Source organism: Scyliorhinus torazame, chromosome 12 (genome assembly GCF_047496885.1).
Source record: "Scyliorhinus torazame isolate Kashiwa2021f chromosome 12, sScyTor2.1, whole genome shotgun sequence".
Lineage (NCBI taxonomy): Eukaryota > Metazoa > Chordata > Chondrichthyes > Carcharhiniformes > Scyliorhinidae > Scyliorhinus > Scyliorhinus torazame.
In genome coordinates, this window is record NC_092718.1 from 82,556,402 (window position 1) to 82,572,226 (window position 15,825).

At 52.3% G+C, this 15,825-nt stretch overlaps 1 protein-coding gene across 1 annotated transcript in view; it reads left to right on the forward strand.

Moving 5' to 3' along the window:
• iglon5 (IgLON family member 5) overlaps positions 1-15,825 on the forward strand; it is a 267,061-nt gene that overhangs the window by 176,603 nt on the left and 74,633 nt on the right. Inside the window, exon 2 of the mRNA XM_072468925.1 lies at positions 9,458-9,536. Coding sequence (XP_072325026.1) covers positions 9,458-9,536 — 79 coding nt within the window. The remainder of the gene's footprint in view (positions 1-9,457; positions 9,537-15,825) is intronic.

The following is a 15,825-nucleotide window of genomic DNA, read 5'->3' on the forward strand; positions in this document are numbered from 1 at the left end:
GTGCTGTACCTGTCCTGGGAGTGTTTGATGGGGACAGTGTAGAGGGAGCTTTACTCTGTATCTAACCCCGTGCAGTACCTGTCCTGGGTGTGTTTGATGGGGACAGTGTAGAGGGAGCTTTACTCTGTATCTAACCTCTAGGATGGATGGCGAAGTGTTCCACAAAGACCACAGTATAGCTTTTACTTAAACAAAGCTTGGATTTTATTTCCACCACTGAACTCGGTTACGGCACTTAGTCCTTACATTACAGTATTGATCAATATCATCGAACTACACTCATTGTCTGCTATTCTCACTACTGGTATAAACTATAATCTACCCTTTTCTCCCTAACTGCACTGATGACCTTCACTCGCTCTCTCCTGCATGCACTCCTCCCCTAAGGCCCAGCATCACTGCTTTGTATCGTACTACCTGCTGCTCCCTCGAGTGGCTATTCTCGACACTACATTAACCCTTGTCATGATGATAGTTATGATAATACCACGTCTCTCAGTGAAAGAAAATATTCTGACAGTGGCTGTGATATTTTCTTTAACCCTGACCTTACAGGTGTATTGCTGTCCTAAATAACTGGTAACTATCACTGTCTTATTATCACACAATACAGTATTTTGTAATGGCAGTTACATTACTTATATAAATATAGGTTAATTTTACAATCACAAGTCCAGTCTCCCTGGAGGTTGTCTTATCCTGGTAGAATGTCTCAGTGGAATGTTCAAGGTGTTGGATTGCTCTGTCACATCTTCTAGCTGTGTCTGTGTCAAACATGGATCTGGAAAAGCAATGTCCTTGAATATATCACCACGTGGGACAACGTTACCACGTGGGACAACGTTTTCACGTTGAGATTGAACCTTGTGCTTGACACGTAGTAATGCTCGTCTGTTTCTCCTGAACAGCGAATCCTGTTCTGCTGGTACTAAGTAGGACCTAGCGCTACCTGTTTCAGAACCGTTGCAACATTTTGCCACCCCCCTTCTGGATATTAACTCCTCATAAAGTCCCCTTCTTGAAGCTGAGCAAGAGGTTTGGTATGTCTATTGTAGACCTCTTGTTGCTTATTTTTTTGTGGTTGTGATTCTTTCACGTATCTTATTATCAGATCCTGGGCCGATGATTTGTGGTTGTGGTAGTATGTATTGGAGGTCATGTGGGACTGGAAGCCCTAATGTCATTGGCTGACAGATCCCGGGTTGGCCGTTGACCTCATGCTCCGCCCTGAAGGCGAAGTATAAGAAGCCGGTGCCTTCCCCCGCAGGCCAGTTTACTATCGGCGTTCACAGCACTGAGAAGTCTCTACGTTCGCCCAGTTAACCAAATCTACGCTCGCTACCAGCTCGCGACGAGACGGCAAGCTCCCGAAGAATCGATGGACGAGTTCTACGCCGCGCTACCCGCGCCTACGGCCCCGACCGCGCGGCAGGCCATTGGGCCCCGTACGTACCCGTCGCGGCAAACCCCCCCCCCCCCCCCCGGACACCCCACAGGCTTGCGCGGCCCAAACGCCGAGTCGCACCGGGGGCGCCCGCTGTTATTTCTGCGGCCAGGCGAAGCACCCCCGACAATGCTGTCCGGCCCGCGCAGCCATCTGCAAAAGCTGCGGGAAAAAGGGCCACTATGCGGTGGTGTGCCGATCCCGCGAGGTCGCCGCTGTCCCGGGGCCACAGGGAGCCCTACAGGCAGTCTATGCCTCCCAACCCCCCCAGCACGCCATGTGCGACCAGCAAGCACAGCCGCTCTGGGTCCCGACCACCGCGGCCCCGGGAGAACTGGGAGCCCTGCACGCCGCCTACGCTCCCCAACCCCCCTCCCCGTAGTCCATGTACGACCCGCCGCCGGCGCTCCCGATTTGGGTGCCGGCCAACACTCTCCACGGAGAGGAATGGGTCTTTCGCGTCCCGAACGCCACCCTCACCCCCCTCCCGCGCCCCACGCCTGACCCGCCGGCTCCGCCGACTTGGGCCCAGACCACCGCTGTCCCCGGTGAGGGAGCTCCGCACGGTCCTAGCGCTCGCCGCCCCACGCCTGTCCTGCCGGCGCCGCCGACCTGGGCCCTCACCCCCGTCCCGCGCCCCACGCCTGACCCGCCGACCTGGGCCCTCACCCCCGTCCCGCGCCCCACGCCTGACACGCCGGCGCAACTTACCTGGGCCCCGACCACCGCTGTCCCCGGCGAGGGAGCTCCGCGCGGTCCTAGCGCCCGCGGCCCTGGCGCTCGCAGAGAGGGAGCTCCGCGCGGTCCTAGCGCCCGCGGCCCTGGCGCTCGCAGAGAGGGAGCTCCACGCGGTCCTAGCGCCCGCGGCCCTGGCGCTCGCAGTGAAGGAACTCCGCGCGGTCCTAGCGCTCCCCAGACCCCCCAGCACACCATGTGCGACCCGCAGACGCCGCCATTTTGGGTCCCGACCACCACGAGGGGAGGAGGGGCGCCGCCATCTTGGACCGTCCCCGACCTGTACGACGCATGGGGGCGGCCATTTTGTCCACCCCCGACGCCATCTTGTGACCCCTCAGCCACGTACGATGTATGGGGGCAGCCATTTTGTCCATCCCCGACGCCATCTTGGACGGCAACAACGGACCACACCCCACTACTACAACCACGGCTCGCTTCGGTTACGCTCGATCAGGCTCGGCCCCGGACTCTCCAGACGACGACGACAACGGTCCTAATTAACGGCCACGAGACGCCATGCCTAGTCGACTCCGGGAGCACGGAAAGTTTTATACACCCCGACACGGTAAGACGCTGTTCCTTAACTACCTACCCCAGCGCACAAAAGATTTGCCTAGCTGCAGGATCCCACTCCGTACAGATCCAGGGATTCTGCATAGTCACCCTAACAGTACAGGGGAGGGAATTCAAAAACTACAAACTTAACGTCCTTCCCCAACTCTGTGCCCCCACCTTGCTGGGCTTAGACTTCCAATGTAACCTACAGAGCCTTACGTTTAAATTCGGCGGCCCCATACCCCCACTCACTATCTGCGGCCTCGCTACCCTCAAGGTGCAACCCCCGTCCTTGTTTGCGAACCTCACCCCGGATTGCAAACCCGTCGCCACTAGGAGCAGACGGTACAGCGCCCAGGACCGGACCTTCATTCGGTCCGAAGTCCAGCGGCTACTAAAGGAGGGCATAATCCAGGCCAGCAATAGTCCCTGGAGAGCGCAGGTGGTAGTAGTGAAGACAGGGGAGAAACAAAGGATGGTCATTGACTATAGCCAGACCATCAACAGGTACACACAACTAGACGCGTACCCTCTCCCCCGCATATCCGACATGGTCAATCGGATTGCCCAGTATAAAGTCTTCTCCACCGTGGACCTCAAGTCCGCCTACCATCAGCTCCCCATCCGCCCAAGTGACCGCAAGTACACAGCCTTCGAGGCAGACGGGCGATTATACCATTTCCTACGGGTCCCTTTTGGCGTCACAAACGGGGTCTCGGTCTTCCAACGGGAGATGGACCGAATGGTTGATCAACATGGGTTACGGGCCAGGTTCCCTTACCTCGACAATGTAACCATCTGCGGCCACGATCAGCAGGACCACGACGCCAACCTCCAAAAATTCCTCCAGACCGCCAAAGCCTTGAACCTCACGGACAACGAGGACAAGTGCGTTTTTAGCACCGATCGGCTAGCCATTCTGGGCTACATAGTGCGCAATGGGATAATAGGCCCCGACCCCGAACGTATGCGCGCACTCATGGAATTTCCCCTCCCGCACTGCCCAAAAGCCCTGAAACGCTGCCTGGGGTTCTTTTCGTACTACGCCCAGTGGGTCCCCCAGTACGCAGACAAGGCCCGCCCCCTAATACAGACCACGACCTTCCCTCTGTCGACAGAGGCTTGCCAGGCCTTCAGCCGCATCAAAGCGGACATCGCAAAGGCCACGATGCGCGCCATCGACGAGTCCCTCCCCTTCCAGGTCGAGAGCGACGCCTCCGACGTAGCTCTAGCGGCCACCCTCAACCAAGCGGGCAGACCCGTAGCCTTTTTCTCCCGAACCCTCCACGCCTCAGAAATCTGCCACTCCTCAGTGGAAAAGGAAGCCCAAGCCATAGTGGAAGCTGTGCGACATTGGAGGCATTACCTGGCCGGCAGGAGATTCACTCTCCTCACTGACCAACGGTCGGTAGCCTTCATGTTCGATAATGCACAGCGGGGCAAGATTAAAAATGACAAGATCTTAAGGTGGAGGATCGAGCTCTCCACCTTTAACTATGAGATCTTGTACCGGCCCGGAAAGCTGAACGAGCCGTCCGATGCCCTATCCCGCGGCACATGTGCCAACGCACAAATTAACCGCCTCCAAACCCTCCACGAGGACCTCTGCCACCCGGGGGTCACTCGGTTTTACCACTTCATCAAGTCCCGCAATCTCCCATACTCTTTAGAAGAGGTCCGTACAGTCACAAGTGACTGCCACATCTGCGCGGAATGCAAGCCGCATTTTTTCAGGCCAGATGGAGCGCACCTGATTAAGGCTTCCCGCCCCTTTGAACGCCTCAGTCTCGATTTCAAAGGGCCCCTCCCCTCCACCGACCGCAACGCATATTTCCTTAATGTAGTGGACGAATACTCCCGCTTCCCTTTTGCCATTCCCTGCTCCGACATGACCGCGGCCACAGTCATTGAAGCCCTGAACAGCATCTTCATGCTGTTCGGTTACCCCGCATACGTCCACAGCGACAGGGGGTCCTCTTTCATGAGTGACGAGCTGCGCCAGTTCCTGCTCAGCAAGGGCATAGCCTCAAGCAGGACGACCAGCTACAACCCCCGGGGGAACTGGCAAGTAGAAAGGGAGAACGGCACGGTCTGGAAGGCCGTCCTACTGGCCCTATGGTCCAGGGATCTCCCAGTTTCACGGTGGCAGGAGGTCCTCCCGGACGCTCTCCATTCCATCCGGTCGTTATTATGTACAAGCACTAATCAAACGCCGCACGAGCGTCTACTTGTCTTCCCTAGGAGGTCCTCCTCTGGAACGTCGCTGCCAACCTGGCTGGCGGCCCCAGGACCCATCCTGCTCCAAAAGCATGTGCGGCACATAAGGCGGACCCGTTGGTCGAAAGGGTTCACCTCCTCCACGCAAACCCCCAGTACGCCTACGTGGAGTACCCCGACGGCCGACAGGACACGGTCTCCCTGCGGGATCTGGCGCCCACCGGCACCACGCACACCCCCCCGACACCATCAACCCAACCGCCCCCCTTCCTGCCACCGCCGCACCCCGCGACCGCCCCCTTCCCAGGAGGATCAGTCCCCCTCCCCTTTGCACCGACAGCTGAAACCGTGCGGCTCCCGGAGGCGACAACGCTGGTACAAGCACCACCACCACCGCCGGGGCCGAGGCGATCGACACGGACGACCAGACCGCCCGACCGACTCGTGGCATCGATGTAAAACAAAGATGGACTGTTCAATAAACATTTTGTTTTTCCTATACCCTCTGTAAATAGTGGTAACAGGACGATACTGTCCAATACTGTACTACCATGTAACTGTTCTATCCTCCCAGGACCAGCCCTGTAAACCCTTACCACCATACGAAGCATCACCCCGCCGGGTTCATTTTTGACAAGGGGTGAATGTGGTAGTATGTATTGGGGGTCATGTGGGACTGGAAGCCCTAATGTCATTGGCTGACAGATCCCGGGTCCTGGCTGGCCGTTGACCTCATACTCCGCCCTGAAGGCGAAGTATAAGAAGCCGGTGCCTTCCCCCGCAGGCCAGTTTACTATCGGGCTGCTGGGGAACAGACACGCTTAATAAAGCCTCATCGACTTCACTCTATTCGTCTCATGGAGTCTTTGTGCGCTACACTCCCTCTACACTGTCCCCATCAAACACTCCCAGGATTGGTACAGCACGGGGTTAGATACAGAGTAAAGCTCCCTCTACACTGCCCCCATCAAACACTCCCAGGACAGGTACAGCACGGGGTTAGATACAGAGTAAAGCTCCCTCTACCCTGCCCCCATCAAACACTCCCAGGACAGGTACAGCACGGGGTTAGATACAGAGTAAAGCTCCCTCTACCCTGCCCCCATCAAACACTCCCAGGACAGGTACAGCACGGGGTTAGATACAGAGTAAAGCTCCCTCTACCCTGCCCCCATCAAACACTCCCAGGACAGGTACAGCACGGGGTTAGATACAGAGTAAAGCTCCCTCTACTCTGTCCTCATCAAACACTCCCAGGACAGGTACAGCATGTGGTTAGGTACAGAGTAAACTCCCTCTCCACTGTCCCCATCAAACACTCCCAGGACAGGTACAGCACGGGGTTAGATACAGAGTAAAGCTCCCTCTACTCTGTCCTCATCAAACACTCCCAGGACAGGTACAGCATGTGGTTAGGTACAGAGTAAACTCCCTCTCCACTGTCCCCATCAAACACTCCCAGGACAGGTACAGCACGGGGTTAGATACAGAGTAAAGCTCCCTCTACACTGTCCCTATCAAACACTCCGAGGGCAGGTACAGCACGGGGTCAGATACAGAGTAAAGCTCCCTCTACACTTTCCAGCAAACACTCCCAGGACAGGTAGAGCACAGGGTTAGATACAAAGTAAAGTTCCCTCTACACTGTCCCCATCAAACCCTCCCAGGACAAGTACAGCATGGGGTTAGATACAGAGTAAAGCTCCCTCTCACAGACCCATCAAACACTCCCACGACACGGACAGCACGGGGTTAGATACAGAGTAAAGCTCTCTCTACACTGTCCCCATCAAACACTCCCAGCCCTGTAAACCCTTACCACCATACGAAGCATCACCCCGCCTGGTTCATTTTTGACAAGGGGTGAATGTGGTAGTATGTATTGGGGGTCATGTGGGACTGGAAGCCCTAATGTCATTGGCTGACAGATCCCGGGTCCTGGTTGGCCGTTGACCTCATACTCCGCCCTGAAGGCGAAGTATAAGAAGCCGGTGCCTTCCCCCGCAGGCCAGTTTACTATCGGGCTGCTGGGGAACAGACACGCTTAATAAAGCCTCATCGACTTCACTCTGTTTGTCTCACGGAGTCTTTGTGCGCTACAGTGGTAAAGTGGTTCGTAGTCTTCTCCCCATCAACATTTGAGTGGGTGAGAGACCCGTCGATAACGGTGTTGGTCGGTATGCTGACAATGCTTTTTTAAAAATATTTTATTGAGGTATTTGAACATGTTTATAACAGTAACATAAATAATGACATCAACATGGTAAACAAAAAACATTTCCCCCCCCCCCCCAGTCCAATCTTCAGGCATCTCAGCCATACAACAACAGTCCAACCCCCGCCATTGGAATACTGCATCTGCTGACATTTAAATTTTCCCCGAGAAAGTCGACGAACGGCTGCCACCTCCGCGTGAACCCTAACTTTTTTTAAATAATTTTTATTAAAGGTTTTCATAAAATATCAATAACAAAATGAGAAAGAAAAAAGGACCCAACATGGTTAAGTACAAAACACAATCCCTTCCAAAATTCCTCCAGTGCTGGGCATGCCCAGAACATATGGGTGTGATTTGCTGGGCTCCCTGAGCACCTAACACATCTGTCCTCACCCCCAAAGAACCTGCTCATCCTTGTCCCGGTCGTGTGTGCCCTGTGCAGCACCTTAAACTGTATGAGGCTGAGCCTCGCGCATGAAGAGGAAGAGTTCACCCTCCCTAGGCCATCTGCCCACATCCTCTCCTCGATCTCCTCTCCCAACTCCTCCTCCCACTTACCTTTCAACTCCACCACCGAGGCCTCCTCCTCCTCCTGCATCACCTGGTAAGTTTCCGAGATCTTCGCCACTCCCACCCACCCCCCCGAGAGCACCCTGTCCTGTACTGTGTGTGGCAGTAGCCGTGGGAATTCCACCACCTGTGTGTGTGTGGGTGTGTGTGTGGTGTGTGTGTGTGTGCGTGGTGTGTGTGTGTGTGGTGTGTGTGTGGTGTGTGTGTGTGTGGTGTGTGTGTGTGGTGTGTGTGGTTGTGTGGTTGTGTGTGTGGTGTGTGTGGTTGTGTGTGTGGTGTGTGTGTGGTGTGTGTGGGTGTGTGTGTGTGTGTGGTTGTGTGTGTGGTGTGTGTGGTTGTGTGTGTGGTGTGTGTGTGGTGTGTGTGGGTGTGTGTGTGTGTGTGGTGTGTGTGTGGTGGGTGTGGTGTGTGGGTGTGGTGTGTGTGGTGTGTTGTGTGTGTGTGGTGTGTGTGGTGTGTGTGTGTGTGGTGTGTGTGTGTGTGTGGGTGTGTGTGTGTGTGTGGTGTGTGTGTGGTGGGTGTGGTGTGTGGGTGTGGTGTGTGTGGTGTGTTGTGTGTGTGTGGTGTGTGTGGTGTGTGTTTGTGGGTGTGTGTGTGGTGTGTGTGTGTGTGCGTGGTGTGTGTGTGTGTGGTGTGTGTGTGGTGTGTGTGTGTGTGTGTGTGGTGTGTGTGTGTGGTGTGTGGTGTGTGTGTGTGGTTGTGTGTGTGGTGTGTGTGGTTGTGTGTGTGGTGTGTGTGGGTGTGTGTGTGTGTGTGGTTGTGTGTGTGGTGTGTGTGGTTGTGTGTGTGGTGTGTGTGTGGTGTGTGTGGGTGTGTGTGTGTGTGTGGTGTGTGTGTGGTGTGTGTGTGGTGTGTGTGTGGTGTGTGCGTGCGTGTGTGCGTGCGTGCGTGTGTGCATGTGCGTGCGTGCATGTGCGTGGAGAGCTTATATGCGGCTGCAGCTTGTCAACCTCTTGAATGTCAATCCCCACCCCAGCAAATTCAATACCGTTTCCCATTGGAATCGACGGTGTTCCACGCGGCGCCGGTGCTAGCCCATTAATTGTTGATGAATTAGTCCGGGACCAGTGCCAATTTTGCTCTTGTAGAAGTCCACCGATTCTGCCCCAGCGCCAACACTTAGTTTCTGGAATGGAGGATCACACCCCATATCTCCGCGAGCTCAGCACCTTTTTCAATGAATTCACCAGATGTGGGCACCTTCTTGAACAACTGCATGTGGTGTAGGTACTGCCTCAGTGCTGTTAGGAAGGTACTTCCAGCATTTTGACCCAACGACAGGCAGGAATGGCCGAGATATGTCCAAGTCAGGGTGGTGAGTGACTTGGAGAGGAACCTCCAGGTGGTGGGGTTCCCAGGTATCTGCTGCTCTTGTCCTTCTAGATGACAGCGGTCATGGGTTTGGAAGGTGCTGCCTAAGGACCCTTGGTGAGTTCCTGCGGTGCATCTTGTAGATGGTACACACGGCTGCCATTGTGCGTCGGTGGTGGAGGGAGTGAATGTTTGTGGAAGGGTTGTCGATCAAGTGGAGCTGCTTTGGCTTGGATGGTGTCGAGCTTCTTGAGTGTTGTGGGAGCTGCACTCATCCAGGCGAGTGGAGAGTATTCCATCACACTGCTCCTGAAATCTCCACCTCCTGTACTTCTTGCTTTTGTTGGTTTAAGTGTGTTGTATAAACGTTCTGCTCTTACCTTCTCTCACTTTCTCCCCTCTAGGGCTAATCTCTGAGGCTCTCGATTTCTTCCAAAGCTCGGACAATATCACTGCCTCGCAAGGACAGAAAGTTGCCCTCAGGTAGGACTCGCCCTTGTTGTCCAGCAACAGAACATTCAGGCTTTTTCCGCTTAGGAGGCCTCTGCGAGGCAGCCCCAACTCCAACAGTAATGGCTGCCCACTCTCGCTGGCTGTATCACCTGGTGGTACATCATATCTTGTCCCCTGCCCTCCTTCGGCCATCCTCTGACTTGTCCCCACACCCCCATCCACGATTGGCTGACAACATGCCCTGCCTTCAGAGACCCCGCCTCCTCCCCGCTGCAGCACGAATCCCAAAGCGAGCGCACACTCCACGAAACCTGATTGGATGCCCCTTGCTCGTGAGTCAAACGGACCTTTTCAGCCTATTGGAGGCAAGCAGAATTGGACAGAATGAACAGGCTGATGGCACAGTGGTTAGCACAGCTGCCAAACAGTGCCAGGGACCCGGGTTCGAATCTGAGCTTGGGTGACTGTCTGTGCAGAGACTGCACATTCTCCCCGTGTCTGCGTGGGTTTCCTCCGGGTGCTCCGGTTTCCTCCCACAGTCCAAAGATGTGCAGGTTAGGGTGGATTGGCTGTGCTAAATTGTCCCTTAGTGTCCAAAGATGTACAGGTTAGGTGGGGTTATGGAGATAGGCGGGAGGGGGGAGTGGGCCTAAGTAGTGCTCTTTTGGGGAGTCCCTGCACAGTCGATGGCCCGAATGGCCTCCTTCTGCGCTGCAGAGATTTTGTGGTTTTGTTCTATGGATCTTTTTAGCCTAAGCAGAATAGGGCCCAGTGCTTGGACGAGGGGCTGAATAAGAACATAAGAACATAATGGAATGCCCCCTTCCATTGGTGGAGAAACCAAAGTCGATGTTTTTTGAGAGCGTTCACTGCAGTCAAAGGGGTCCTTTGGCTTTGGGAGGGTGTGGAGAGCGGAATCGCTGCCGTCCACTGTATAATGTAAAGGGTCACATGATGAGGCACCTGGGTCAGCCAAAGAGCATGCAGAGACTTGTGAGGAAGTCAGCACGAAGTTAGCTCATAGTCTGGGCCTACGCCTTGTAGATGTGCCAACAGTCGTATGTTACCAATCGACACTACCGTTCAACCATGCGAGGCAAGGAACCCCCGAGTGAGCCCATTTAACAATATCACCGACAGCTTTTCGCTCGTACTGATGGAATCCACCCACCAGGCATCTTTGGTAGAAACGATACAGGCCAGAGACAGACACCTATTTTGCGTGGGGGGGGGGTCCTTAAACACAATTTAATGGGGATGATTCTTGAGATGGCGAAGGTTGGCTTTCTGAGGAAAGGTTGAGCAGCTTGGACCGGTACCCATTGCAGCACCCGGATTAGGAGCATAGAACATAGAACAATACAGCGCAGTACAGGCCCTTCGGCCCACGATGTTGCACCAAAACAAAAGCCATCTAACCTACACTATGCCATTATCATCCATACGCTTATCCAATAAACTTTTAAATGCCCTCAATGTTGGCGAGTTCACTACTGTAGCAGGTAGGGCATTCCACGGCCTCACTACTCTTTGCGTAAAGAACCTACCTCTGACTTCTGTCCTATATCTATTACCCCTCAGTTTAAAGCTATGTCCCCTCGTGCCAGCCATTTCCATCCGCGGGAGAAGGCTCTCACTGTCCACCCTATCCAACCCCCTGATCATTTTGTATGCCTCTATTAAGTCTCCTCTTAACCTTCTTCTCTCCAACGAAAACAACCTCAAGTCCATCAGCCTTTCCTCATAAGAGTTTCCCTCCATACCAGGCAACATCCTGGTAAATCTCCTCTGCACCCGCTCCAAAGCCTCCACGTCCTTCCTATAATGCGGTGACCAGAACTGTACGCAATACTCCAAATGCGGCCGTACCAGAGTTCTGTACAGCTGCAACATGACCTCCCGACTCCGGAACTCAATCCCTCTACCAATAAAGGCCAACACTCCATAGGCCTTCTTCACAACCCGATCAACCTGGGTGGCAACTTTCAGGGATCTATGTACATGGACACCTAGATCCCTCTGCTCATCCACACTTTCAAGAACTTTACCATTAGCCAAATATTCCGCATTCCTGTTATTCCTTCCAAAGTGAATCACCTCACACTTCTCTACATTAAACTCCATTTGCCACCTCTCAGCCCAGCTCTGCAGCTTATCTATATCCCTCTGTAACCTGCTACATCCTTCCACACTATCGACAACACCACTGACTTTAGTATCGTCTGCAAATTTACTCACCCACCCTTCTGCGCCTTCCTCTAGGTCATTGATAAAAATGACAAACAGCAACGGCCCCAGAACAGATCCTTGTGGTACTCCACTTGTGACTGAACTCCATTCTGAACATTTCCCATCAACCACCACCCTCTGTCTTCTTTCAGCTAGCCAATTTCTGATCCACATCTCTAAATCACCCTCAATCCCCAGCCTCCGTATTTTCTGCAATAGCCTACCGTGGGGAACCTTATCAAACGCTTTGCTGAAATCCATATACACCACATCAACTGCTCTACCCTCGTCTACCTGTTCAGTCACCTTCTCAAAGAACTCGATAAGGTTTGTGAGGCATGACCTACCCTTCACAAAGCCATGCTGACTATCCCTGATCATATTATTCCTATCTAGATGATTATAAATCTTGTCTCTTATAATCCCCTCCAAGACTTTACCCACTACAGACGTGAGGCTCACCGGTCTATAGTTGCCGGGGTTGTCTCTGCTCCCCTTTTTGAACAAAGGGACCACATTTGCTATCCTCCAGTCCTCTGGCACTATTCCTGTAGCCAATGATGACATAAAAATCAAAGCCAAAGGTCCAGCAATCTCTTCCCTGGCCTCCCAGAGAATCCTAGGATAAATCCCATCAGGTCCCGGGGACTTATCTATTTTCAGCCTGTCCAGAATTGCCAACACCTCTTCCCTACGTACCTCAATGCCATCTAATCTATTAGCCTGGGGCTCAGCATTCTCCTCCACAACATTATCTTTTTCCTGAGTGAATACTGACGAAAAATATTCATTTAGTATCGCACCTATCTCTTCAGACTCCACACACAACTTCCCATCCCTGTCCTTGACTGGTCCTACTCTTGCCCTAGTCATTCGCTTATTCCTGACATACCTATAGAAAGCTTTTGGGTTTTCCTTGATCCTTCCTGCCAAATACTTCTCATGTCCCCTCCTTGCTTGTCTTAGCTCTCTCTTTAGATCCTTCCTCACTACCTTGTAACTATCCATCGCCCCAACTGAAACTTCACACCTCATCTTCACATAGGCCTCCTTCTTCCTCTTAACAAGAGATTCCACTTCTTTGGTAAACCACGGTTCCCTCGCTCGGCGCCTTCCTCCCTGTCTGACCGGTACATACTTATCAAGAACACGCAGTAGCTGATCCTTGAACAAGCTCCACTTATCCAGTGTGCCCAACACTTGCAGCCTACTTCTCCACCTTATCCCCCTCCAAGTCACGTCTAATGGCATCATAATTGCCCTTCCCCCAGCTATAACTCTTGCCCTGCGGTGTATACTTATCCCTTTCCATCATTAACGTAAATGTCACCGAATTGTGGTCACTGTCCCCAAAGTGCTCTCCTACCTCCAAATCCAACACCTGGCCTGGTTCATTACCCAAAACCAAATCCAACGTGGCCTCGCCTCTTGTTGGCCTGTCAACAAACTGTGTCAGGAAACCCTCCTGCACACACTGTACAAAAAACGACCCATCTAATGTACTCGAACTATATCTTAATATAGCAGGAGGAGACCAGTCAGCCCCTCGAGCCCTGCCGCCCCATTCAATATCATCATTGGCTGATCTGATTGTAACCCCGACCCCCGATAACCTATCAGCCCCTAACCTTTTTGGACACTAAGGGCAATTTATCATGGCCAATCCACCTAACCTGCACATCTTTGGGCTGTGGGAGGAAACCGGAGCACCCGGAGGAAACCCACGCAGACACGGGGAGGATGTGCAGACTCCGCACAGACAGCCGAGGCCGGAATTGAACCTGGAACCGTGGAGCTGTGAGGCAGCAGTGCTAGCCACTGTGCCTCTGTGCCTCCCCTTTTCAGGAAGAAAGTCCCAGAAACTCGCGACCCTCTGATGGAACAACATTCTCCTCACCTCCATTTTAAAGGCGACCCCTTATTTTTAAACAGCGACCCCTGAGTTCTCGATTCTTCCACAAGAGGAAACATGCATAGATAAATACAGAGGAGACAGGAGCAGGAGGAGGCCTTTTGACCCTTCGAGCCTGCTCCGCCATTCATCACGATCATGGCTGATCGTCCAACTCAAAAGCCTAATTCTGCTTTCTCCCCATCACCTTTGATCCCATTCGCCCCAAGTGCTATATCTAGCCACCTGTTGAATATATTGAATGTTTTAGCATCAACTACTTCCTGTGGTAATGAATTCCACAGGCTCACCACTCTTTGTGTGAAGAATTGTCTCCTTATCTCTGTCCGAAATGGTTTACCCTGAATCCTCAGACTGTGACCCCTGGTTCTGGACACACCCACCATCGGGAACATCCTCCCTGCATCTACCCTGTTCAGTCCTGTTAGAATTTTATAAGTCTCTATGAGATCCCCCCTCATTCTTCTGAACTCCAGAAAAAACAATCCTAACCTAGTCAATCTCTCCTCATATGAGAGACCCGCCATCCCTGGAATCAGTCTGGTAAACCTTCGCTGCACTCCCTCAAGAGCAAGAGCATCCTCCCTCAGAAAAAGAGACCAAAGCTGCACACAATATTCTAGGTGTGGCCACACCAAAGCCCCGTACAATTGCAGCAACTCATCCCTGCTTCTGTACTCGAAACCTCTCGCAATGAAGGCCAACCTCCCATTAACCTTCTTTATCGCCTGCTGCACCTGCATGCTTACCTTCAGCGAATGGTGCACAAGGACACCCAGGTCCCGCAGCACACTCCCCTCTCCCAATTTACAACCATTCATGTAGTAATCTGCCTTCCTGTTTTTGCTTCCAAAGTAAATAACCTCACACTTATCCAAATTATACTGCATCTGCCATTGATTTGCCCACTCGCCCAAACTGGCCAGATCATGTTGTAGGATCTCTGCATCCTCGTCACAGTTCACCCTCCCACCTAACTTGGTATCATCAGCAAACTTTGAGATGTTACATTTTGTGCCCTCATCCAAATCATTAATATATATTGTGAACAGCTGGGATCCGAACACCGATCCCTGTGGCACCCCACTAGTTACTGTCTGCCAATTTGAAAAGGAGCCATTAATTCCTATTCTTCGTTTCCTCTCTGCCAACCAGTTTTCTATCCACTTCAATACATTTCCCCCAATCCCATTGCACAATAATCTCTTATGCGGAACTTTGTCAAACGCCTTCTGAAAGTCCAAAACTACCACATCGACTGGCTCCCCCTTGTCAACTGTACTGGTTACATCTTCAAAGAATTGCAACATATTTGTCAAGCACGATTTCCCCTTCATCAATCCATGCTGACTCTGACTGATCCTGCCACTGCTTTCTAAATGTTCCGCTATAAAGTACTTGATAATGGATTCAAGAATTTCCCCCACTACCGATGTTAGGCTTACTGGTCTATAATTCCCTGTTTTCTCTCTACCTCCCTTTTTGAATATTGGAGTGACATTAGCTACCCTCCAATCAGTAGGGACTGTTCCAGAGTCTGTAGAATCCTGGAAGATGACCACCAATGCATCCACTATCTCCAGAGCCACCTCCTTAAGCACTCTGGGATGCAGATTCTCAGGCCCTGGGAATTTATCCACCTTCAATCCCATCAGTTTTCCCAGCACCATTTCTCTACTAATGTTGATCACTCTCAGTTCTTCCCTCTCACTAAACGTTTCATTCTCCAACATTTCTGGTATCTGATTTGTGTTGTCTTTTGTGAAGACAGAAGCAAAGTGTGTATTCCATCACTCAGCCATTTCTTTATCCCTTATAATGCATCCCCTTGTTTTTGTCTGTAGGGTGCCTATATTTCTCTTTACCAATCTCTTTCTCTTCACAATCTATAGAAACTCATGGTGTCAGTTTTTATGTTCCCTGCAAGCTTCCTTTCTTACTGTACTTTCTCCTTCTTTATCAATCCCTTGGTCCTTCTTTGCTGAATTCTAAACTGCTCCCAATCCGAGACCTATTATTTTTCTTGGCCAATCTGTATGCTTCTTCCTTGGATCGGATACTATTTCTAATTTCCTTTGTAAACCATGGATTGGCCCTCTTACCCATTTTGCTTTTGTGCACAGTTGCTGCAGTTCTCCTATGCGTTCCTTGAATGTTTGCCATTGTCTATCCACTGTC